This window comes from Vigna umbellata, chromosome 5, assembly GCF_029865625.1.
Source record: "Vigna umbellata cultivar VRB3 chromosome 5, Vumbellata_1.0, whole genome shotgun sequence".
In the NCBI taxonomy this organism is placed as follows: Eukaryota; Viridiplantae; Streptophyta; class Magnoliopsida; order Fabales; family Fabaceae; genus Vigna; species Vigna umbellata.
In genome coordinates, this window is record NC_142169.1 from 57,305,944 (window position 1) to 57,329,708 (window position 23,765).

Genomic DNA, 23,765 nt, shown 5'->3' on the forward strand with positions numbered 1-23,765 from the left:
TCCCCGCATCTCTCTCATCTCTAAGCTTTTTCAACCGCATCTGCAACATTATCTAATCACATATAACATGAGTTATATGATCATAGTACAAACAAATAAGGGTAAGCCAACCATATCATAAAATCATTAAACTTGTAACAAAAATATTAAAATCAGGTATTTCTGCAATTGATAAAATATCATTATTCCGATGTCATTAATTCATCATTATCAAAATCATCTTTCTCATTTCCATAAATCTTACAAGTGTACCATGCTTACTCATGAAGCCTTATGGTCAGACCGCTCTCTGCCTGCTTCCTTAAGCCTCACTTACATACTATGTCTTACTTTCTGAAGCCTTATGGTCAGACCCCTCTCTGCCTGCTTCCATAAATCTCAGGTGTTACTTTGCTCATACCAAACTCTCATGGTATAACTCGAACATACTACTCCCGGTAGTAAACATCATTTCATAAGTAATGATTTCTCATATCCACTCCAACATTTCATAAAAACCAACAATTCATACCCTCTTATCCACCTAACTCAATCATGTTCATTCTTTAATCATGAATTCATAATAACCCGTTTTGGTATCGATAAATTAAACACATTGACAGATATCATGCTTCATATTATAAACTCATTTTGCCCATAACGAGTATAACTCAACATATTTTCACCAAACAAAGATCATGGATCAACCAAAATACATCAACATATCTTAGGAACTACATATTAAAGTCTGGGCTCAATGTAATGATAAATAAAATATATATGAAATTTTTACCATGATAATATTATGCATCTACAATCAACTTGTTTTATTTTATTTTCATCCTAGTAGAGATTTTTCTTTACCCCAATTGGTCACCGGAGAGGACCCAGATGTCTGAACGCATCAAACTCACCTTCGACGCCAGCACATATGACTAGTCACAACTGACTGGACCAGGCCAGGGCTGCTCTATGATCAGGGATGTGCCAACTCAGGTTTTTAAGGTTCCTCTATCCTACCAACAAAGGGAGGCCTTCAATAATTAACAATTTATTTATTTAATTTATCTACCTTGTTTTCTTATGCTCTAAATCTTAAAATGCCTAATTTTACTTCCTCTCACAACAACCTCAAACACTGTATATATATTTAATACCCATATACAAGCTATTATAGAACCCTTATTCCAAACCTTCCAACAAGATTAATTTCAGCCAACAAACTCATTCAATAAAATCATCACAATAAACATCCATAATAGAATTCATACAAGATAATTATAAACAATTAACAATAATAAAACATTACTATAAATGGTCATAGAAGAATACAATATTTGACAATCATAAAAATAATCTTAATATAAAAATTCATGGGGAAACAAGAAGTTGAATCTGGCAGAGCCGGTTAGACAACTTCTAATCCATCCATCAATACAATATAATTAAATAACAAGAACAATACATGTCTGGGGAAATAAGAAGTTGAATCTGGCAGAGCCGGTTAGACAACTTCTAATCCTTCCAAAAATGCAATAAAATAAATAAGTAAAGAAATAAATAGTTTGGGGAAACAAGAAGTTGAATCTGGCAGAGCCGGTTAGACAACTTCTAATCCTTCCAAAAATGTAATAAAATAAATACGGAAGGAAATAAAACAAAGTTTGGGGAATCAAGAAATTGAATCTGGCAGAGCCGGTTAGACAATTTCTAATCCTTCCAAAATACAATAAAAATAAATAAGGAAAACAATAAAATGTTTGGGGAAACAAGAAATTGAATCTGGCAGAGCCGGTTAGACAATTTCTAATCCTTCCAAAATAAAAATATAAACCACTAATAACATACAATTGACATAACATAATCAATATCACATTTTACAATTATCACACTTGGATATTAACACACAAAAAAAAAACATATTCTCATTTAAAATTCAAAATCATACAGAAACAAAATACTCCATATTTAAGATTTAAAATCAGACAAAAGAAAAATATAGCATATTCAAGACTCAAGATAATACAAAAAGAAATACTCAAAGTTAGCTTCCCTTACCTCTATTCCAGACTTAGTTTCCTCTTCTCAAACCGTTCTCCGGAAACTTCCAGAATTTCCCCTCTTTAACTAGAATTTCCTCTAACTCTCTTCTCTCACAATTTCTCTAGAATTTTGGTGTAAATCTTCAGCCTCCCCCCCTTGGCTATTTATAGCCAAAAATTTTACTATTCATTTTTACTATTCATTTTTACTATTCACTTTTACTATTCATTTTTACTATTCAAAAATTATTTTTTATTCACCATTCTTATCTCTGAATGATTAATTCTACGTGGAGTGTTCTCTTCCATAATTTATTTTAATATTTTTTTTTTAACTATTCACTATTCACTATTCACTATTTACTATTTACTATTCACTATTCACTATTCACATTTCTAAAAAAATCCTAAATAAGTTATCAAAAATTTGAAGCTCTCCCTCCAAAATTACTATAACTTTATATCCAAAAATTTACATTTTTCTATCCATTAAAATTATTATTACTAATAAAATGTTAAAATTTACTATTATAAATATTTTTTTTTTCATGGATCTTACATTTTAACATACAAATATTTTCAAGGATCTTACAATCTCCCCAACAACAATTATTTTCGCCCTCGAAAATTATTTATTTAAACAAAGACTATTTAACAAAAAAAAATTACTTACAAAAGAGATATGGATATTCCTTTATCATAAATTCTTCCAATTCCCAAGTCATTTCCTGTGTGTCTTCATTCCAAAGTACCTTTACCGTGCGAATATCCTTCCCTCTTAACTTTTTCATTTGAACATCTAGTATACGCACTGGGCCAACTTCCATTGTTAAATTTTCCTTGACCTGAATTTCATCAACTTCTAACACATGCTTTGGATCTGGAATATACTTCCGCAGTTGGGATACATGAAAAACGTTATGCAAATATGTCAATCGAGGTGGTAGTGCTATCTCATAAGCCACTGGCCCAATCTTTTTGAGAATTTGATACGGTCCGAGAAATTTTGGTGTCAGTTTCCTCATCTTGATAGCTCTCCCGACTCCTGTAGTTGGCGTTACTCGTAAGAATACATGATCTCCTTCTTCAAATTCTAACGGTCTTCTTCTTTTGTCGGCATATGACTTTTGTCTACTTTGAGTTGCTTTCATCCGATCTTGGACTAATTTTATTTTTTTTGTGGTTTGTTGTAATAGCTCGGGTCCCACTGTCAGTGCTTCCCCATCTTGAAACCAACACAACGGTGTTCTACATCTTCTTCCATATAAAGCTTCATATGGTGGCATACCAATACTGGAATGATAACTGTTGTTGTAAGTAAATTCTACTAATGGTAGTATCTCATTCCAACTTCCAAGATGATCTAATACACAAGTTCTCAGCAAATCCTCCAAAGATTGAATAGTCCTTTCTGTTTGACCATCAGTCTGAGGGTGATAAGCCGAACTCATCTTCAACTGTGTTCCCAGAGCCTTCTGTAGCGTCTGCCAAAACCTTGAAGTAAACCTTGGATCTCTGTCTGACACAATGCTTGTAGGTATGCCATGCAACCTCACTACTTCCCCGATGTATAACTCCGTCAGCTTTTCTAGTGACATACGTTGATTAATAGGCAAAAAGTGAGCGCTCTTGGTTAGTCTATCAACGATAACCCAGATAGAATCGTGACCTTTTGATGATTTTGGTAAATGTGTTACAAAGTCCATCGAGATACTGTCCCACTTCCATTGAGGAATGTCTAACTGTCGTAACATCCCTCCCGGTTTTTGATGCTCCACTTTTGCTTTTTGACACACCAAGCAGGCTGCTACAAACTCGGCCACATCCCTCTTCATTCCATTCCACCAAAATGACTCTTTCAGGTCCTTATACATCTTAGTCATACCTGGATGTATGCTAAGACGACTTTTATGGCCTTCGTCTAAAATTAAATGTTTTAATTCACTCTTTGCAGGGATACACACTCTGTTTTTAAATCGAAGTATGCCATCTTTACTTAGAACGAACTCCTTAGCTTGATCGGTGTCCAACAACCTGATCTTTTGCTGCAACTCTTGATCCATCGACTGCTCAACCTTCACTTGTTCTAAGAAGTCACTAGTGATTACTAAATGACTACACCATATGTGATCTGGGTTTAACTGCAACCCCAAGTTTATATCACGTAACTTTTCTAACAGTTCTAATTCCTTCACCATCATCGTTGTTATCTGAGCTTGTCTCCTACTCAATGCATCTGCCACCACATTGGCTTTTCCTGGGTGATATAAAAGCTCGAAGTCATAGTCCTTCATATATTCCATCCATCTTCTTTGTCGCATGTTCAATTCCTTTTGATCGAACAAATACTTTAGACTCTTATGGTCACTAAAAACTTGGAAACTTGCCCCATAGAGGTAGTGTCTCCATGTCTTTAATGCAAATACTACTGCTGCAAGTTCGATGTCATGCGTTGGGTAGTTTTTCTCATGCGCTTTTAACTGCCTAGATGCATAAGCTACAGGTCTCCTTCCTTGCATTAGAACGCACCCCAATCCTTGATATGACGCATCGCAGTACACCTCAAAAGATTTGCTAGAGTCTGGAATGATTAATACTGGTGCTGATGTTAGTCGTTGCTTCATATTTTCAAAACTGGCTTCGCACTTGTCAGTCCACAGAAATGGTTGATCTTTACGAGTTAATTGAGTTAGAGGACCTACAATCTTGGAAAACCCTTCGACAAAACGTCGGTAATAACCGGCTAATCCTACAAAACTTCGTACTTCAGTTACAGTTTTCGGCCGCTCCCACTTTAGCACAGCTTCCACTTTTGCTGGATCCACTGAGATTCCTTGAGCAGAAATCACATGACCCAAAAATTGTACTTTCTCTATCCAGAACTCACACTTTGATAGTTTCCCATACAGTTGATGTTTTCTTAAAATTTCCAACGCCACCCTCAAGTGTTCTGCATGCTTTTCCTTATTCTCTGAATAGATAAGAATATCGTCGATAAATACTACCACGAACTTATCTAAACATGACCGAAATATTCTGTTCATGTAGTCCATAAAAATCGCTGGGGCATTCGTCACACCAAACGGCATTACCACGTACTCAAAGTGTCCATAGCGAGATCTGAAAGCCGTCTTTTGTACATCTTCCGTCTTGACAAGAATCTGATGGTAACCAGATCTGAGATCAATTTTTGAAAACACCTCTGCTCCTCTCAACTGATCTAATAGATCATCGATTCTTGGCAAAGGATATTTGTTCTTTATTGTAACCTTGTTCAACTGTCGATAATCCACGCACAACCTTGAACTTCCATCCTTCTTCTTCACCAGCAATACAGGAGCTCCCCATGGAGACACACTTGGACGGATAAACTTCTTCTCCAACAGATCTTCGATTTGCTTTTTCAACTCTGCTAGTTCGGCAGGAGCCATTCTGTATGGAGCCATAGAAACCGGGCCAGCTCCGGGCACTAGATCTATTGTGAAATCGATCTCTCGACTAGGTGGTAAACCTGGCACTTCTTCTGGAAAAACATCAACATATTCTTCTACCACAGGTATTCCGATGATTTGTTCTTCAGTATTCTCTCTTTTCTCCTGAGCTAACACCACATAGCAGGTAGCTCCATCTTTGATATCCTTCGCAGCGACTCGAGTTGAGCTTAGTTCTAAATTGTTCAAATTTAGAAACTCTATCTTTTGTTTCCCACAATCAATAAGAACGTGATTGGCAGTCAACCAATCCATTCCTAAAATAATGTCTAGATTTTGAAGGGGTAAGCAGATCAAGTTCACTTTGAACTTGCGTCCTGCAATTTGGATCGGGCATCCGACACAGACTGAACTGGTCGTAACTGGTCCCGATGCTGGTGTAGAAACTACTAATTCACACCCTAGATCAAGCATCGGTAATCCGAGTCTTTCTAAACATGCTAGAGATATAAAGGAGTGTGTGGCTCCAGAGTCAAACAAAACATATACGCATTCTCCTAACAGCATACAGGTGTGTAAGATTAATGTACCTGGCTTAGTAGCCTCTTCTGCAGACATTGCGAATACTCTTCCTGTTGCCCGGGGCTTTACTTCAGCAGAATCTTGTTGTTGTGGTTCTCCCACCTTCTTTTTCTTTGGACAGACATTAGCAAAGTGTCCGGATCATTGCAGATGAAACATCTCTTCCCTTCAACTCTTTCCCCAGTAAGTTTAGGGCAGTCACGTCTGAAATGTGCCCCTCCACACTCAAAACACTTCACTGTTCCTCGATATGATAATTGTGGTTTTTCATAAGGTTTCTTGTTGAATTTCATTGAAGATTCTCCCTTTGCAAGTCTGGAAACTCTACTTGGATCAAACTCCAACAATTCTATCATTCTGGCTTTCTCTACCAATGCTGGAAACTCTTGTATTTCCAATGGCATAAGTACCTTCTTCAGTTCATGCCTTAGTCCTCCCTCGAATTTTCGACATCTCCATTCTTCTGTGATATTCTGAGTATAAAACCTCGAGAGATAATTAAATTTTACTACGTACTCTTGTACTGATAACCTTCTTTGTTGTAAGGTCAGAAACTCCGCCTCCCTTGCAAATTTTGCACTGTTTGGAAAATATTTTTCCAAGAACCTTATCTTAAAGTTCTCCCAATTCACAGTCTCACCACGAACCGTCATCAACTGTTGCATACTTTCCCACCAATATTCAGCCTCACCCACCAAAAGAAATGATGCATAAGTTAATTTTTGTTCTTCTGAGCAAGTTATTACCCGAAAAATCTTCTCGTTCTGCCTTAGCCAAGAGTCAGCCTCATCAGGAGTAGCCTCCCCATTAAATTTAGTTGGATCATGCCTTAAGAAGTCATTCAAGCTAGAATGATTTTGAGGTACTTGATCAACTTGTTGTTGCTGCATCTTTGTCGAGTTTAAATGATTTCTTCAAAAAGATAACAATACAATTTAGCATATGATATCAATTTCCTCCAAATAGTCATTTTCATCATAACCATTAATAGTTTTACTAAGAATAATAATTTCACTCCCCATAGTCCCAAAATACTTTCGAAAACCATTGCTCTGATACCATAATGTAACACCCGAATATTTTAAAGGGTATTACTGATAGTAGAGACTAAATTAATTTGATATCTCATATAAACAATCAAACTTTATTTCAATTACTCCAAAGTACAATACCAAACTTACAAACTTTAAACAATATAGTCTTCACCATTGAAATTTCAACTTATAAATTTTACACAACATAATCTTCCCAATACAAATTTATTCTTTTTACAAAAATCCCTGAAAGTTTTTCCCCGCATCTCTCTCATCTCTAAGCTTTTTCAACCGCATCTGCAACATTATCTAATCACATATAACATGAGTTATATGATCATAGTACAAACAAATAAGGGTAAGCCAACCATATCATAAAATCATTAAACTTGTAACAAAAATATTAAAATCAGGTATTTCTGCAATTGATAAAATATCATTATTCCGATGTCATTAATTCATCATTATCAAAATCATCTTTCTCATTTCCATAAATCTTACAAGTGTACCATGCTTACTCATGAAGCCTTATGGTCAGACCGCTCTCTGCCTGCTTCCTTAAGCCTCACTTACATACTATGTCTTACTTTCTGAAGCCTTATGGTCAGACCCCTCTCTGCCTGCTTCCATAAATCTCAGGTGTTACTTTGCTCATACCAAACTCTCATGGTATAACTCGAACATACTACTCCCGGTAGTAAACATCATTTCATAAGTAATGATTTCTCATATCCACTCCAACATTTCATAAAAACCAACAATTCATACCCTCTTATCCACCTAACTCAATCATGTTCATTCTTTAATCATGAATTCATAATAACCCGTTTTGGTATCGATAAATTAAACACATTGACAGATATCATGCTTCATATTATAAACTCATTTTGCCCATAACGAGTATAACTCAACATATTTTCACCAAACAAAGATCATGGATCAACCAAAATACATCAACATATCTTAGGAACTACATATTAAAGTCTGGGCTCAATGTAATGATAAATAAAATATATATGAAATTTTTACCATGATAATATTATGCATCTACAATCAACTTGTTTTATTTTATTTTCATCCTAGTAGAGATTTTTCTTTACCCCAATTGGTCACCGGAGAGGACCCAGATGTCTGAACGCATCAAACTCACCTTCGACGCCAGCACATATGACTAGTCACAACTGACTGGACAGGCCAGGGCTGCTCTATGATCAGGGATGTGCCAACTCAGGTTTTTAAGGTTCCTCTATCCTACCAACAAAGGGAGGCCTTCAATAATTAACAATTTATTTATTTAATTTATCTACCTTGTTTTCTTATGCTCTAAATCTTAAAATGCCTAATTTTACTTCCTCTCACAACAACCTCAAACACTGTATATATATTTAATACCCATATACAAGCTATTATAGAACCCTTATTCCAAACCTTCCAACAAGATTAATTTCAGCCAACAAACTCATTCAATAAAATCATCACAATAAACATCCATAATAGAATTCATACAAGATAATTATAAACAATTAACAATAATAAAACATTACTATAAATGGTCATAGAAGAATACAATATTTGACAATCATAAAATAATCTTAATATAAAAATTCATGGGGAAACAAGAAGTTGAATCTGGCAGAGCCGGTTAGACAACTTCTAATCCATCCATCAATACAATATAATTAAATAACAAGAACAATACATGTCTGGGGAAATAAGAAGTTGAATCTGGCAGAGCCGGTTAGACAACTTCTAATCCTTCCAAAAATGCAATAAAATAAATAAGTAAAGAAATAAATAGTTTGGGGAAACAAGAAGTTGAATCTGGCAGAGCCGGTTAGACAACTTCTAATCCTTCCAAAAATGTAATAAAATAAATACGGAAGGAAAAAAAAAAGTTTGGGGAATCAAGAAATTGAATCTGGCAGAGCCGGTTAGACAATTTCTAATCCTTCCAAAATACAATAAAAATAAATAAGGAAAACAATAAAATGTTTGGGGAAACAAGAAATTGAATCTGGCAGAGCCGGTTAGACAATTTCTAATCCTTCCAAAATAAAAATATAAACCACTAATAACATACAATTGACATAACATAATCAATATCACATTTTACAATTATCACACTTGGATATTAACACACAAAAAAAAACATATTCTCATTTAAAATTCAAAATCATACAGAAACAAAATACTCCATATTTAAGATTTAAAATCAGACAAAAGAAAAATATAGCATATTCAAGACTCAAGATAATACAAAAAGAAATACTCAAAGTTAGCTTCCCTTACCTCTATTCCAGACTTAGTTTCCTCTTCTCAAACCGTTCTCCGGAAACTTCCAGAATTTCCCCTCTTTAACTAGAATTTCCTCTAACTCTCTTCTCTCACAATTTCTCTAGAATTTTGGTGTAAATCTTCAGCCTCCCCCCCTTGGCTATTTATAGCCAAAAATTTTACTATTCATTTTTACTATTCATTTTTACTATTCACTTTTACTCATTTTTACTATTCAAAAATTATTTTTTATTCACCATTCTTATCTCTGAATGATTAATTCTACGTGGAGTGTTCTCTTCCATAATTTATTTTAATATTTTTTTTTTAACTATTCACTATTCACTATTCACTATTTACTATTTACTATTCACTATTCACTATTCACTATTCACATTTCTAAAAAAATCCTAAATAAGTTATCAAAAATTTGAAGCTCTCCCTCCAAAATTACTATAACTTTATATCCAAAAATTTACATTTTTCTATCCATTAAAATTATTATTACTAATAAAATGTTAAAATTTACTATTATAAATATTTTTTTTTTTCATGGATCTTACATTTTAACATACAAATATTTTCAAGGATCTTACACCACCCAGGTATCATTGGATGCTACATAAGAAATTAAAGAGTGTTTCACCCTATACCTTCAAGAGTTTCATCCTGCACTTCCAAAATTTTTTATAGTGCCCCTCATTAAGATGTTATTAATTTTTAATAAAACGAAAAGAATCTTTGACCCAATTTTCTCCTTTTTGGTAAATATTTATTACATTTCTCTTTCGGTTTTGAATTTCAAGTTTGGAAACCTTTTTTTGCTTTTTTCCAGTTTCCCTCTTCTTCTTCACTTTCTCCGTCTTTTTCCAGATAAATTCATAAATCAACTTTTTTTTGTTTTATAGTTTAACTTTTTATATAGCTTTTTAATAAACTTAAAACTACCTAAAATGTATTATTTAAAATTTTCATATCAATTTAAATATCAATTTATTTTTAATAAAATAAAAAACATCATACAATTTATTTTATAAAAAATTTAAAAAATTTAAAACTAATAGAATAAATTAATAATTTATAATTAAATTATAAAATCATAAACATATACCATAAATTAAACATTTATAAATAATCAAATATACTTAAAAAAACACCAAAATAATAATACTTAAGACTAACTAAAAAATATTTTACATTTTTTACATGAATTTTAAATAAATTTATCAATTTTAAATAAATTTAATTTTTAATAAATTAAATAAATTCATACAAATTATCTAAATAAACATTTAAAAATAATATAATAAAATATTTTAAAATAATCTAATGAATATTTATGAATAATAAAATTAAAAATTAAAAAAAAACTGTGAAAAATATAATAGAATATTTATATGCGAAAAGAGAAGATCGGATATCAAAATCCAATGCTTAGTTTGTAAATATTTTTGTTTTATAATTTAATTTTTTATACTTTTCTTAATAAACTTAAAACTACTTAAAATATTATCTAAATTTTTCATATCAATTTTAAATATTAATTTATTTTTAATAAATTAAAAAATGTCATGAAATTTATTTTATAAAAAATAAAAAAAGAACTGTGAAAAACATATAGGAGAAGCATTGGATTATGACATCCGATGTTTAGTTTATAAATTTTTTGTTTTATGGTTTAATTTTTTATAACTTTTTAATAAATTTAAAATTATTAAAATATTATTTAAAATTTTCATATCAATTTTAAATACCAATTTAATTTTTAATAAATTAAAAAAGTTATACAATTTATTTTATAAAAAAATTAAAAAAATCAAAAACTAATAAAATAAATTAATTATTTATAATTAAATTATAAAATCATAAACTAATACAATAAATTAAACATTTATAAATAATTTAATATACTTAAAAAAACACCAAAATAATAATAATCAATACTATTCTAAAAAATATTTTAAATATTTCATATCAATTTTGTAACATCCCAAAAATACAGTATAAACTACATGATAGAATAATTACATTTAATAATAATTCAGATCAGTCTTAAATTTAGAAGAGCGTAGGTTATGGCCGAACGACCTTACAAACAGAGTTACAAACTTAAACTATACAACAGTACAAAACTAACCGAACGGTTTACAAAACAATATACATCAATCGGTCATACATAACATAATGGAAAGGTGATTGAACGACCACCTCACTACAAAAACTTAAACTACAGACCGAACGTTCTACTGTTCGGTCTTAACTTCAACCTCGACCAAATTTTCTTCTTCCAGCGCATCTTCCAACAGCTCGCCCCCTTCTGCTCACATCCACACGGATGATCATTGCAACGACAAGACGAACGTACAAAACAAGACCCAACAGGAAATACAAGGTAAGCTTATATAATTTAATTCATGCATAAACATACATTTCAAACAATCCAACACACAAGATAAATTTCATCATATGCATCATACAAAGCCTATTACTAGACTGACCGTCCGGACTGTATGAAATCTGTGTAGCTACAGGCGTTCGTGCACCCGGGTGATGTAGTAACTGGGATGCCCTCAACAGCTGCCACCCGAGGTTAATCCTATCTGTCCAAAGTACCCCTAAGGACTAGGACCTCCTGCCGTTCCCACACATGACCTACCCTTTCTACGTGAAGACGAGTACTCACGAAACATCAGGATGAACAGCCAGCTTAGCATGCCCACAGTCATACCTTACCAATTTCAATATTCATACATGATTCGTTCCTCCACAGAACGCTCGTCCATAATCCACAACATTTCCATATCACATTTTCTTCATCTTTCATTAATAAGTATCTCATTTAACCACCTCGCACAAAGATTTATACGAATTGTAAATAACGAACGTTCAACCCGAACTCAGAACGAGACCAAACACGTAGAGTGAAATCGCGAGGTCTCAAATTTTGGAATAGATTAAGAACAAGGGGTTGATATCGGGTTGAAAAAGATAACGAGCACAATCATATATTCTAAGAAAACAAATGGAACGAACGTCAATTACAACATTGAGCCAATTCGATGAACTGACTCTTGAGAACTCTATCAGAACATAAAAAAGAACAGACCAAGAACGAGGACTCCAGAGTGAAACCAATGAAGAGGGATATTTCAAGGCATTAAAAACTAATACTCATAATGATTCACATGAAAGACCGAACACTTGTGAATACTTAGTTTAATTAAGTTTAGTTCCAAGAAATCCGAATGCCAGTTAAAGACTGAACACTATAGTGAGTGAACCCTAGAGGGCTTGAACGAACGCTCATATTAGAAAATTTTAGCTTAAGGAGATAGAACGAGTGCTTGGTGTAAGACCAAACACTTGCTTAGGACGAACACTTGATATAAGACCAGGTGCTACTAAACTTATAGAAAAGAGGCCTGATAATTATACTAAGATACTATTGGAGTAGTATTTAAGAATAACTAAAATATACAATTTCATATATATATATATATATATATATATATATACATACTTAAGTTTATAACAGGATATCAAGAAGGAACTATGTTTGGCCGAACGCTCAAGCACAGTATTTCGAAGTACAGACGCTCGTCCTCAACTAGGATTCTTCCCAAATGAAAGAATCCACTACTAACCAAATTCACTAGAAAACCGAACGGTCAAGGACCGTTCGTTAACGTACGTACACTTTCTTAGGGGAAATTTCATACCAGGATCATTGACATTCCAACTCATTTCTTAAGACCTAATTTCATAACTTTATACCTTCATATAAAAATTTATTTGCATACTTCGTACAATCCATAACTCAATAAATAATCATATTCATACTTTAGAAATCATATTCCCCATAAACAATCATATCAACATTCATACTTTATATACATTCAACCACTCAGAAACATACATTCATTACCAATGAACGAGCAAAGAACATACAATTAAATTAGATAAGCTTCCCTTACCTTTAGTGTGAACGATCGTCCTAAAGGCAGATTTTGGTTCGTCTGACTAGAGATCTTTCTACTCTCAACGCTCAACAACCCTTCAAACTAAACCAAACAACATAAAATTAATAATGGCTCAGTCCAGACGACAGCATGCAACCAAAACTTGGTTTGCATGTACCAGAAACGATCGGTTAAAGACAAGGAAACTTACCGGTTTCAGAACTCGAAACTGTTCGGTTCAAAATGAAACTTGGGACGCCGGGAGTGCTCCTACGGTGCCTGAACGGAGATCGGAAAAGAGAAATGGTGAGTTTTGGTAGAGAGAAGGAGGAGAATTTGAGAAAAAAAATCAGATTTTGGAGAAGAAGATGCATGCAGAGAGTGTGACGCGATTTTCAGAAAATTTTGTTTTGTTAAAACCGAACGTCTGCTCCTCTGTTGACACCTGCATTCCACTATCTGATTTCTGATCCTCATTGCTTGACACCTGACGTCCGTTCAAAGGAGTTTTTGGATGCGTTTTTAATGAGATCTGACCAAATTTAAATATATCAATTTTAAATAAACTTATCAATAATAGTTAAATAATTTGGTTAACTACTTTATTTAGTTTTCACCAAACTTCATCAATCACAAAGACAAATCTAGAACTTGAAGGTGCAGGATGAAACACTTGGAGAGGTGTAGGGTGAAAGATCCCAAATTAAATCCTAGGAGATCTTAAGTGGCTTGGGAGTTGGGTGTCAGGCTTGACCAGTGGTTGCTGGTTCTAGTGCAATGGTCTTGAACTCTAATCAAAACTGAATTTGAAAAGTATTATTTGACACATTTAAATTTTTTATATTAATTTACATTATTTTTATTTATTTTTTACTTTTTTTTAAATATAAAAATTTATATTTTATGATCAATTTTACTGTGTGTCAAAATATGTTATGGTATTATTGTTTTTTTATTACGGTTGGGTGCACATATTTTTCGTTCAATGAACTTTATTCCAATATGGGATCCGATAGACTAAAACGGAACTTGCTGAGTAAGTTTATGATGGTTGAATAACTTATTAAGATATAAATTATATAAATTTTAAATCTATTGTTTTGCTTCTCCCAATTTTTTTTTTCTTTTGTATGCTTTTACATTAAGTGATTAAATGGTATTGTTCTTTAAAATTTTCTAGAGTATCTAAAAAAAACCGATACTTTTATTTAAGTACATTTATTTTAAAAAAAATGAAGCATTATGTTCAATATATAATTAAAGAAATTTGTGATCTGTACAAGTTTAAGTGGATAATGTTTGCTTCACAGAATAAGAATAAAGGGTTTTGAAATAGAAGGAAGAGGGAACACCAGTTCTCCTACTTTAACGTATATCCACTATCGTTTGGGAGATAATTTTTTGATTCGTTTCTCTTCAGTTTTCCTTCTGGTTTTTTCATGGTTTTCAGAAAGGTTCATGCATGACAAGGGGTTACCCTGCACACCGTTTTGTACAAGCGTACAATGGATGGCAGAAACTCTTCGATCCTTCTACGATCGTGCAAAAACAACAAACTATTGAGCTTACTACGAAGGACAATTCCACAATTTCTTTTCCCATTGTTTGTCATTCACTATTTCATTCTCATTCTATAGGCATATTTTATACTGACAATCCTGTTTCTCACTCCTTCACATTCATATTGTTGAATCTCGCTTTCATCAGCATCATCACACGTTCTATCAGATTTCTTCTTAAGCCCTTAAGACAACCTCTTTTCATATCTCAGTTAATAGTAAGCTTCATTTTAATATATATATATATATATATCCTTATAAACAAAGTTATTGTTATGATTATCTATCTAATTAATCGAATATGTTGTTAAAATTTTCATGTATAAGGGTGGAATCATCATTGGACCTTCCCTTCTGGGGAGAAGTACATGGTACGAAAGTCACATAAAAACCGAGACAACAACGTTCATAATAAACAACCTTGGAATAATGGGATTCGTCTACTTTATTTTCCTTTATGGTGTGAAAATAGATTTAGGTATTCTAAAAAGAACAACGAAAGTGCATATATCTACTGCAATTGTTGGCATTGTAATTCCGACAGCAACAGTGTTGGCTGTGGCACTAGCGATGAGAAAGAACATGGACGAAAATTTGGCAAAGCTTTCGTCACTAGGATCAATTGCGTCATACTTGGGGACATCATCATTCCTTACTATCTACCATATCCTGGAAGAGTTTAACCTTCTAAATTCAGATGCTGGGCGAATATCATTGTCCATAGCAATAATTGGTGACTTATTTGGTTTGTTTATTTTCTTAGCGTTTGATGCAGCACACATGGGAGAATTTGGGATAATGAGCGCGGTCGGGTTTATGTTTTCTCTTGTGTTGATCGTAACGTTCCTTTTATTTTGTGTTCGACCTGCAATGATAAGGATCAACAAGAATACTGCTGAAGGGCACCCAGTGAAAGAATACTTTGTAGTTGTGATGCTTCTAGGGGCTTTTGTTATGGGTTTGGTAACTGATGCAGTGGGCATGGCCGTTGCCACTGGACCATTCTTTTTAGGGTTGGCAATTCCAGATGGGCCTTATGTGGGAGCAACACTTGAAAAGAAAACCTCAGCAATTCTGGGTGATTTCTTTCTACCATTCTCCTTTATTATGGTTGGATCATATACTGATTTCTATTCCATGACTGCTTCTGGTTGGTCCGCTTTATCACCATTGACTACCATGATCATTGTTGGCTACCTTTTGAAATTCTTTACCACTTGGATTAGTTTGCATCTCTTTCGAATGCCATTAAGGGATGGACTGACCGTGAGCCTCATCATGAACTTAAGAGGCCTAACAGAACTTATATTGTTTGTCTATTATATGGAACAAAGCGTAAGAAACTACACTCTTTTCTTTTTCTTAATTTCATTCACTTGTGTAAATGATTGACCCAATTCTTGTGCTTAATTACAGTTCGTAAAGGTGCCGGGCTTCTCATTGTTGATATTTATGACATTATCATTGACAGCAATTTCTTGTCCTTTGATCTCTATATTGTATGATCCAACAAAGCCATACATGGTGAACCAAAGGAGAAACATTCAACATCACCCTCCAGACAAAGAGTTCAGAATAGTGTTATGCATTTTTGAACAGGATGACATACATGGTCTCACTCATCTACTTGATATCTCCAATCCAACCGAAAACATCCCTTTTTCAGTTTCAGTTGTTAGACTGAGTGAGCTCGTAGGTCGAGTCAACCCTTTGTTCATAGACCATGAAAAGCAACAAGTGCCTCCCAATTATCAATGGAGTAGCACCATACACGTGCTTGAACGTCATCAAGAACTCAAAGAACCCTACATGAAGTTTCATTTCTTCACGGCTGTCACCCCAAAAAAGACCATGTTCCGAGACGTATGCGAGCTTGCCCTAGAACAAGAAGCTTCTTTGATCATCTTACCTTTCAACAGGAATGTCCATAACCATATGCAGTCGCAAGTCTTGAACAATGCACCTTGCTCGGTGGCAATTTTCGTTGACAAGGGTCTTCTTAAGACCAGTAACACCTTAGGCAGTTTTCAACGAAGTAAATATCGATTTGCCGTGTTGTTTCTTGGGGGTGGAGATTCTAGAGAGGCTCTTGTTTATGCAGATAAGATGCTTGCTCGCCCTCAGGTGTCTCTCACAGTTATAAGGTTTCTCACTCACAACTTTGTAGGGTACAACGAAATCGAGAAGAAGCTTGATGATGGAATTGTGACTTGGTTCTGGGTTAAGAATGAGGCTAATCAGAAAGTGGTGTATAGAGAAGTGGTGGTTAGAAATGGAGAAGAAACGATCGCAGCGATTCAAGCTATGAATGATGGTGCTTTTGATCTTTTGATAGTGGGAAGGAAACATGGGATAAACCCTATTCTTCTCACTGGTTTATCAGATTGGATTGAAACTGAAGAGTTGGGACTCATAGGAGATTATGTTTCTTCTGCAGATTTTTTTGGCTCGGCTTCTGTCTTAGTTGTTCAACAACAAATCTTAAGAGGCTAACTATTAGATAGACAAATTAACCTGAATATCAAGAATAGCATTTAGATGAAGACAAAAACCCTAGTTTTTCTTACAAAACAATAGATAAATGTAAATGTTCTCTAGAGTTATGAATCTCTTACTTCATAATCATAGGTAAGTGTATAGATCAAATAGAAAGAAAAGAAAAAAAAATCATTCTTTTTTATCAAGTTATGCGTTAACATTTTCTCTCTTATCATACATTCAAAACTAAATAAACAGTTAAATGATAACTGATGCAGATAATATATCTACATTTTACATAACAACTGAAATTAATGAAATATAAAACTGGGTCAAGTTCACTTCGTTGATTATGCAGATAACATATCTACATTTTTCTCATAGGACGAGTTAAAGACAATTTCAGTAGAAGTTATGGGATGGTGATATAACTTCTTTGTTATAGCATTGGGCGTGAAGTCGTGGGAGGTCTAAGAATGTGTTATTATTGTGTCTAACTAAATTCAATAGAAAAAGAAATTTTGGAATACATTATTTTTGCTCATGTTATTCAAAGCAAATAATTTTCTATTTTTATATATTTTTCTAAATAAAACCTTTTTCTAAACAAAATTTCGATATTTCTTTAATTTTAAATATTATTTTTATATTTTTTCCTAATAGAAATTTATATTTTTTCAAATAAAAAATATATTTAAACTGCATCTACATTAAACGAGTCTAGTTGAGAAAATAAAATGGATGTGAGTCTAATGATGATAATAAAGATGTTAAAGAGTTTCTTAAAGGAAAAATTTGTCAGGTATTAAACCAAAAGTCAAAAATTGAAAAATGCCACAAGTCAAACTAGAGAAGATAACAAGAATTTTAAAATGTCACACCTTCCAAATATTAATGAAAAAGACCAAATTAGTTTTATTTAAAATATATTAAAACTCAATTGAGTAAAAAATATAAAATTCCAAAGTAAATATAATTAAATATAAAATCCAAATTATTATTATTATTATTATTAATTTTAATTTTTAACATTTCAAGTATTGAGCACCCATTTTCTTAAAAAAATAAAAAGTAATGACTGAAGTTGCTTTGTTTGAAGCAATTATGTTTGGAATACGTTGGATGCTTGGTGCGTTCAAAAGCATAGGATGTCCTGTGTCCATCAAAGTGCTTTTCTTAGTCTCTGAATTTCAAATTATTGGCAATGAATTTTAATGTTGTTCATTAAAAAGGAGAGTTTGGCGTGGAGGAAGAACTCGGCTTAGAGGAGAGCTAGGCATGGAGAAAGAGTTAGGCTGCAAGAGAGAGCTCAACTTGGAGAGATAATTCGACCTTTAAAGAGAGTTCTGCCAAGAGGGAGAGCTCGAGCTGGAGTAAGAGCTCAATTTTGAGAAGGAACTTTGCTTGGAGCGAGAGCTTAGCATTGAGAGAGAACTGAGTCTGGAGGGATAACTCGACGTGGAAGGAGAGCTCGGCTTTGAGAAAGAGCTTTGCTTGGAAGGAGAGCTCGACCTGGAAGGAAAGCTTGGCAGGGAGGAAAAGTTAGGTGCAAAGGGAGAGCTCGGGTCGGAGGAAGAGTTTAGCCTTAAGAAGTAGCTCTACATAGATGAAGAACTCGGCCTCGAGGGAGAGCTCGACTTAGAAGAGAGCTCAGGCTCAAGGGAGAGCTCCGCCTGGATTGAGAGCTCGACCTCAATGGAGATCTCGTGTGGAGGGAGAGCTTGACCTGGAGGGAAAGCTTAGTCTGGAAGGATAGCTCAGCTTCGAGGGAGAGCTCCGCATGGAAGGAGAGCTCGGGCTCGAGAGAGAGCTCCATGTGGAGGGAAAGTTCGGCTTTGGGAAGGAGCTTTGCCTAGAGGGAGAGCTAGAACTGAAGGGAGAGCTCAGCCTGAGGGAGTGGTTTGAGGGAGGGTGGCCTCTAAGAGCTCGGCTTGAAGAGCTCGGTCTTGAGGAGCTCAACTTGAAGGAGGTTAGCCTGTTCCAAAATATTCATTATAATTTATTAACACGTGTTCCAAATAATGACTTTTTTTATCATTATCATCTATACTAGTTTAACAACTCATTGCTTTTAAAAGATTGGAATGTGACACTTCAATTTCATGCTTTTAAATATCCTTTCATATAATCGGTCATCCTCGAGAAATTCGGCTTAGAGACCTTGTCTCTAAATCTCAACTTGAAGGAGGTCGATCTATAAAAGCTCAACTTAAAAGATGTTAACATAAAGAACTTCCCTTAAAGGAAAGTGATCAAATAGATATCAACTTGTACAATCTCAACAACTTAATAAAAAAACTCAACCTAAAAAACTTAGTATGAAAAACTTGACTAAAGAGAAACTCAACCAAACAAATATATAATACAATTATTTTAATAATAATAATCACAATAATACAACCTAATTTTTATCATATCTCGTTACATAATAATACGGTTTAAACCCTCTTTTATTCCTCATATTGTCAAGTGTCTAAATTAGTCCAACATTTTGAAAAATTGAACCAATTTTGTCCTTTCCGTTAAATGTTCTCAAACGGTGTTAACAGATGCTGAGCTGTAATTATTTTTAAGAGGACGTGTCATTGTGATTAAATTTAGTGAGTGATGTGTTTTACAATCTCAATTCCACCTAACATTTAAAGAGCCTCCGATCTACGTCTCCCGCACGACACGCTCCACCAGCTCTTCTCTTCCCTACCCCTCTACGTCCTCCCCTGTCGCTGCTCCACTGGCACCACCAACAACAACCACCACCAACAATCACCACTCACAAATTCAATTAAACCTAACAGTTTCAAGCTCATAAATGGGAACACAAAATCAAAATCCCAATTCAACTCCAACTTCCAAAAATGTGATAAAAACCTACATAGAAAATCCAATGAACCATCTTAGAAATTCCAATTTCAAGACCGCAATACACTAACAGGAAATCCCAAGAGAACCCAATCAAAAACCAGAGAAAGATGGAGAGGAAAGGAAGCTTGCCCTTGCGCCATTGTCAAGAACAAATTGGAACCCTGGTAAGATAAGAAATCAAGAAAATTGAAAAAGAATGGGAAACAATCATAACAGTAAAATGGTGCTCTTCTACTACCCACTTCACTATAGTCACAACAGTGCTCCCACTACAGAAGCAATCCCCATAGAGTTCATTTTATCCTCTGTGGAGGAATCCTTCTCAAATTCTACACTATCAGATTTTACATTCCCTTTGAAGCAAGTTTTACCAGACCCATTTCGCTTTGATTCAGAAGAATGCAAAAATGATAGAAGTTTAAGAGGTAGAGCATCCTTAACTTTGTGTGCAACAAGATGACCGTATGGACCATGCCCATCAAAAACACCACAAAAGATCATATCTTCAGACATGAAATCCTGCACAGATACAGATCCAAAATAGGATTCAATGTCTAAAATTAACATTCTCTCTTTAAGCAATAACTCATGCATTATCCTACTCAATAAATGCATGCTTAGCTTAATCCCTTTTTTTTCAAGAAATAATTGCTTCTTTTGACATTTCGAAACAAAAAATAATCCCTTCTCTAAAATTAATCTCAACTCAACATGAAATAGGATGGACATACTTACTTCCCACACAATCATGGCATCCTGATTAATACCCTTGCGGCCCTGCTGCGTAAAGATGCACGAACCCCGACTCTTTCCATTAGAGAAAATTCTACTGGGTAAGGATGGTAAATGGTGAAAAGAAATAACATGATCAGAGAGCATTCATCGCCGGTGGGGCAGATGAATGCGAAGATCTTCCCGGAGGGGTAGATGTTCCCGGTGGGGAGAACATTCATCACCGACGAAGTAGCAATCTAGCCGGAGTATATCAGCGGCGTCGACACGGATCCAGAGTCGGATCTCGTATGACCCAGTTTGAAACCACACACCTCTTTCCCTCAGCTCATCCATCTCCGCCGTGCAAACCAGAACCTTGAGAAAGGAAAAGATTCAAAAGGAAAGATGAAGACAGTGAAGAATGATGAAGACTCTGAAAAAACGTATCCCTGATGCAAGTTCAGGAAAAAAATCCCTAATTTCCTACCACATCAAAAACTGTTTTTCTAAATATAAATATCCACGTAATTTAATCTTTAATACTGAACTAATAATAATAATATGTAGATCAATTAATGAAAGAGGATTTAATTAATTCATTTTAATAAATTTATGAACCGGATTAAAACTGAAGAAAATAATACACACAAATACAAGAAAAAGAAAATAATTTAGACCTAATAATTCCGTTACTTTATTATTTTTATACACAATTTGAAAATCATTATTTAAAAAATCCGTGAGGATGCAGGGGTCACCGGCCAGTAAATCAAATAAAAAGGTAGTGAAATCCTCGAAAACAGGGGTGTGGTGACGTCAAATCGCACTCGTCAAGCTCTCACATATCATCTTTTAAGATTAAGGTCGTGTTTAGGTGACGCGTTTCAGTCGGTGATTCCACGGAGTTAGGAATGGAGGACGACGGTTCCAGCTCGATCCGCCGCATGTCAAGCCGAACGCGAAAAGTTGCGTCCAAAATGGCCGCCGCACTTGCCAGCGCCGACAACCGCACTCAGGCAGCTATCTCCTCTGAATTCTTCTTCTGTTTTCCAATTTCTCAAAAAAAAAAATGTATTAACATAAAATTGAATGAGGAATCTGATAGAAGTGCGTTTCTCCTACAATTTAATTCAGGCGGCACTTGCGCGCTTGGATGCTTTGGAGAATGACAATGCGGGTTTTGAAATCGCAGATGCCAATAACGATGATGATGAAGCTTCTCTCGACGAGGAGGATCAATGTTAGTGTTTCTTTTCTACTTTGAAAACATTCATTCAAGATCTGAGTCATGCAATCTTCATCTAACGACTGCTTGAATGAATGTAAATTCCAACGTGATATTTCCTGAGTCAAAGTGCTTTTTTTAGGGTAAAATGGGGCACTGACTTCGATTTTATTGAAATTCAGGGAGTGTAATTTTTTAAAGATCCTTTGGTGAAATTTGTATGTTTTAAAAACTATTATAAAAATTATGTATAGATTTTAAAAATTATTTGATTCTTGTCAAAATTTGAAATTCTCTTAGTTCCTTTTCTTTACAGTTTATATACAGAAGAAGCAGTCTAAAGGCACAAAAAGAAAGACCAGACAGGCAAAAGCACTTGAAGCTAGGAGGGCCCCGAGAACATTCCTTGAGCTCTTGCATGAGGTCAGTTATTACATCGACCACAATTCACACACACTAGTGACACTCCTGTTTAACTTTTGCCTTGGTTTATGATTTTGTTAACCAACCTTCTGCAATTGTAGGCTAACTTAGAATCATTGTCACCTCACGTGCCCTCCTATTGGAAAGCCGCAGTTGGACCTCCAAGCTCAACCTCCCGTCGCCCCTTCTGTACCGTTTGTGGTTTTTCTGCTAATTACACTTGTGTGAGATGTGGTATGCGCTTTTGTTCCTATAGATGTCAAAATGTGCACAATGATACTCGTTGCTTAAAATTTGTAGCCTAATTCATGGCCCACAAAAATGTGCACAAGAACATTATTGGACGCACTATTGTAACTTGTTATATATCAGTGTTCACCAGCACTATGTGCAAGCAAGCTCTTTGCTCAATTTTCCTCTTTTGTTACCTTTTAAGACTAGTGGTTCAGTTATTAAGTCACAAGGTGAAATTGTATATATTGACCCCTATTTGATCCTATTGATCTATGTAACCTTGCTAAAGATGTCCTTCGAAGTTATTAAATTCTATGATTCACAATTCAAATCCTACAATTTGACGTGATTTGGTTTTTCTATCAACATGGATCGTACGATTTATAATTGATACGTGTCACACGATTGAACAATTTGTCATCTTTCCATTTACTTCTTTCAACAATTCTCAAGAAAAAAATTAAATGACCGTATCTAGACTTATCTTAGTTGATTGTTCCTCCTCAACATTTTTCATTCAGTGCATCCACTCTATTGGGTTATATTCATTGCTCCATTTGCATTCTTTTGAAATAAAGGCTTTACCAACTCATAGTTAATAATTTTGATTTGTAATGCTAATGACATATAAGTTGTTTTTTTTTTTTTTATTTCTACTTTTAGATTATTACATTGAACAATTTATATAATATATTTGAAGTAATTTTTCATTGTTTATGAATCTTAAGATTCAAGTTTTATCTTGTTGATTAACAAATTGAATATTGATTTGGTGACCTTGATGTCCGTAGTTGCAATAACTTAAGTTATCAGTTCGGTCATCTTTAATATGCCACTGGGATTATTCTGTTGTATTTTTGTTATGGAGTATCTTTGTTTGTGACTTTGTCTGCATGTCTTTGATTAGACTATCTCCAGGGAAGCTTACTTGCTAGAGTTTGCTGTTATGTTCTTTAGTTTCTTATTATT

General features: G+C 34.2%; 3 protein-coding genes across 3 annotated transcripts; 2 read left to right on the forward strand and 1 right to left on the reverse strand.

Annotated features, from left to right (window-relative positions):
* Positions 1-14,763: 14,763 nt before the first annotated feature.
* On the forward strand, positions 14,764-17,353 carry LOC124820204 (cation/H(+) antiporter 24-like). The gene is made up of 3 exons (XM_047291855.1): positions 14,764-15,078; positions 15,188-16,195; positions 16,277-17,353. The coding sequence occupies exons 1-3, from the start codon at positions 14,764-14,766 to the stop codon at positions 17,351-17,353; spliced, it is 2,400 nt and encodes a 799-aa protein (XP_047147811.1).
* Positions 17,354-19,693: 2,340 nt separating this feature from the next.
* Positions 19,694-21,391, reverse strand: LOC148198702 (putative protein phosphatase 2C 1). The gene is made up of 2 exons (XM_088114845.1): positions 20,936-21,391; positions 19,694-20,719 (listed from the first exon to the last, which is right to left on the reverse strand). Exons 1-2 carry the CDS (start codon positions 21,077-21,079, stop codon positions 20,453-20,455), a joined length of 411 nt encoding a protein of 136 aa, XP_087970971.1. The 5' UTR covers positions 21,080-21,391; the 3' UTR covers positions 19,694-20,452.
* Positions 21,392-21,651: 260 nt separating this feature from the next.
* LOC148198703 (SWR1 complex subunit 6-like) lies at positions 21,652-23,121 on the forward strand. Its single transcript, XM_088116601.1, has 4 exons — positions 21,652-21,930; positions 22,049-22,154; positions 22,456-22,562; positions 22,664-23,121. The coding sequence occupies exons 1-4, from the start codon at positions 21,826-21,828 to the stop codon at positions 22,865-22,867; spliced, it is 522 nt and encodes a 173-aa protein (XP_087972727.1). The 5' UTR covers positions 21,652-21,825; the 3' UTR covers positions 22,868-23,121.
* The last annotated feature ends 644 nt before the right edge of the window (positions 23,122-23,765 follow it).

Coding starts and splice junctions, on each gene's coding strand:
- LOC124820204 (XM_047291855.1), top strand. CDS start 14,764: ATGACAAGGGGTTACCCTGCACACCGTTTTGTACAAGCGTACAATGGA. Junction 15,079..15,187: donor TTTTCATATCTCAGTTAATA/GTAAGCTTCATT, acceptor TTCATGTATAAG/GGTGGAATCATCATTGGACC. Junction 16,196..16,276: donor TCTATTATATGGAACAAAGC/GTAAGAAACTAC, acceptor GCTTAATTACAG/TTCGTAAAGGTGCCGGGCTT.
- LOC148198702 (XM_088114845.1), bottom strand. CDS start 21,079: ATGCTCTCTGATCATGTTATTTCTTTTCACCATTTACCATCCTTACCC. Junction 20,720..20,935: donor ATGCCATGATTGTGTGGGAA/GTAAGTATGTCC, acceptor GTATCTGTGCAG/GATTTCATGTCTGAAGATAT.
- LOC148198703 (XM_088116601.1), top strand. CDS start 21,826: ATGGAGGACGACGGTTCCAGCTCGATCCGCCGCATGTCAAGCCGAACG. Junction 21,931..22,048: donor GCGCCGACAACCGCACTCAG/GCAGCTATCTCC, acceptor AATTTAATTCAG/GCGGCACTTGCGCGCTTGGA. Junction 22,155..22,455: donor TCTCGACGAGGAGGATCAAT/GTTAGTGTTTCT, acceptor TTTTCTTTACAG/TTTATATACAGAAGAAGCAG.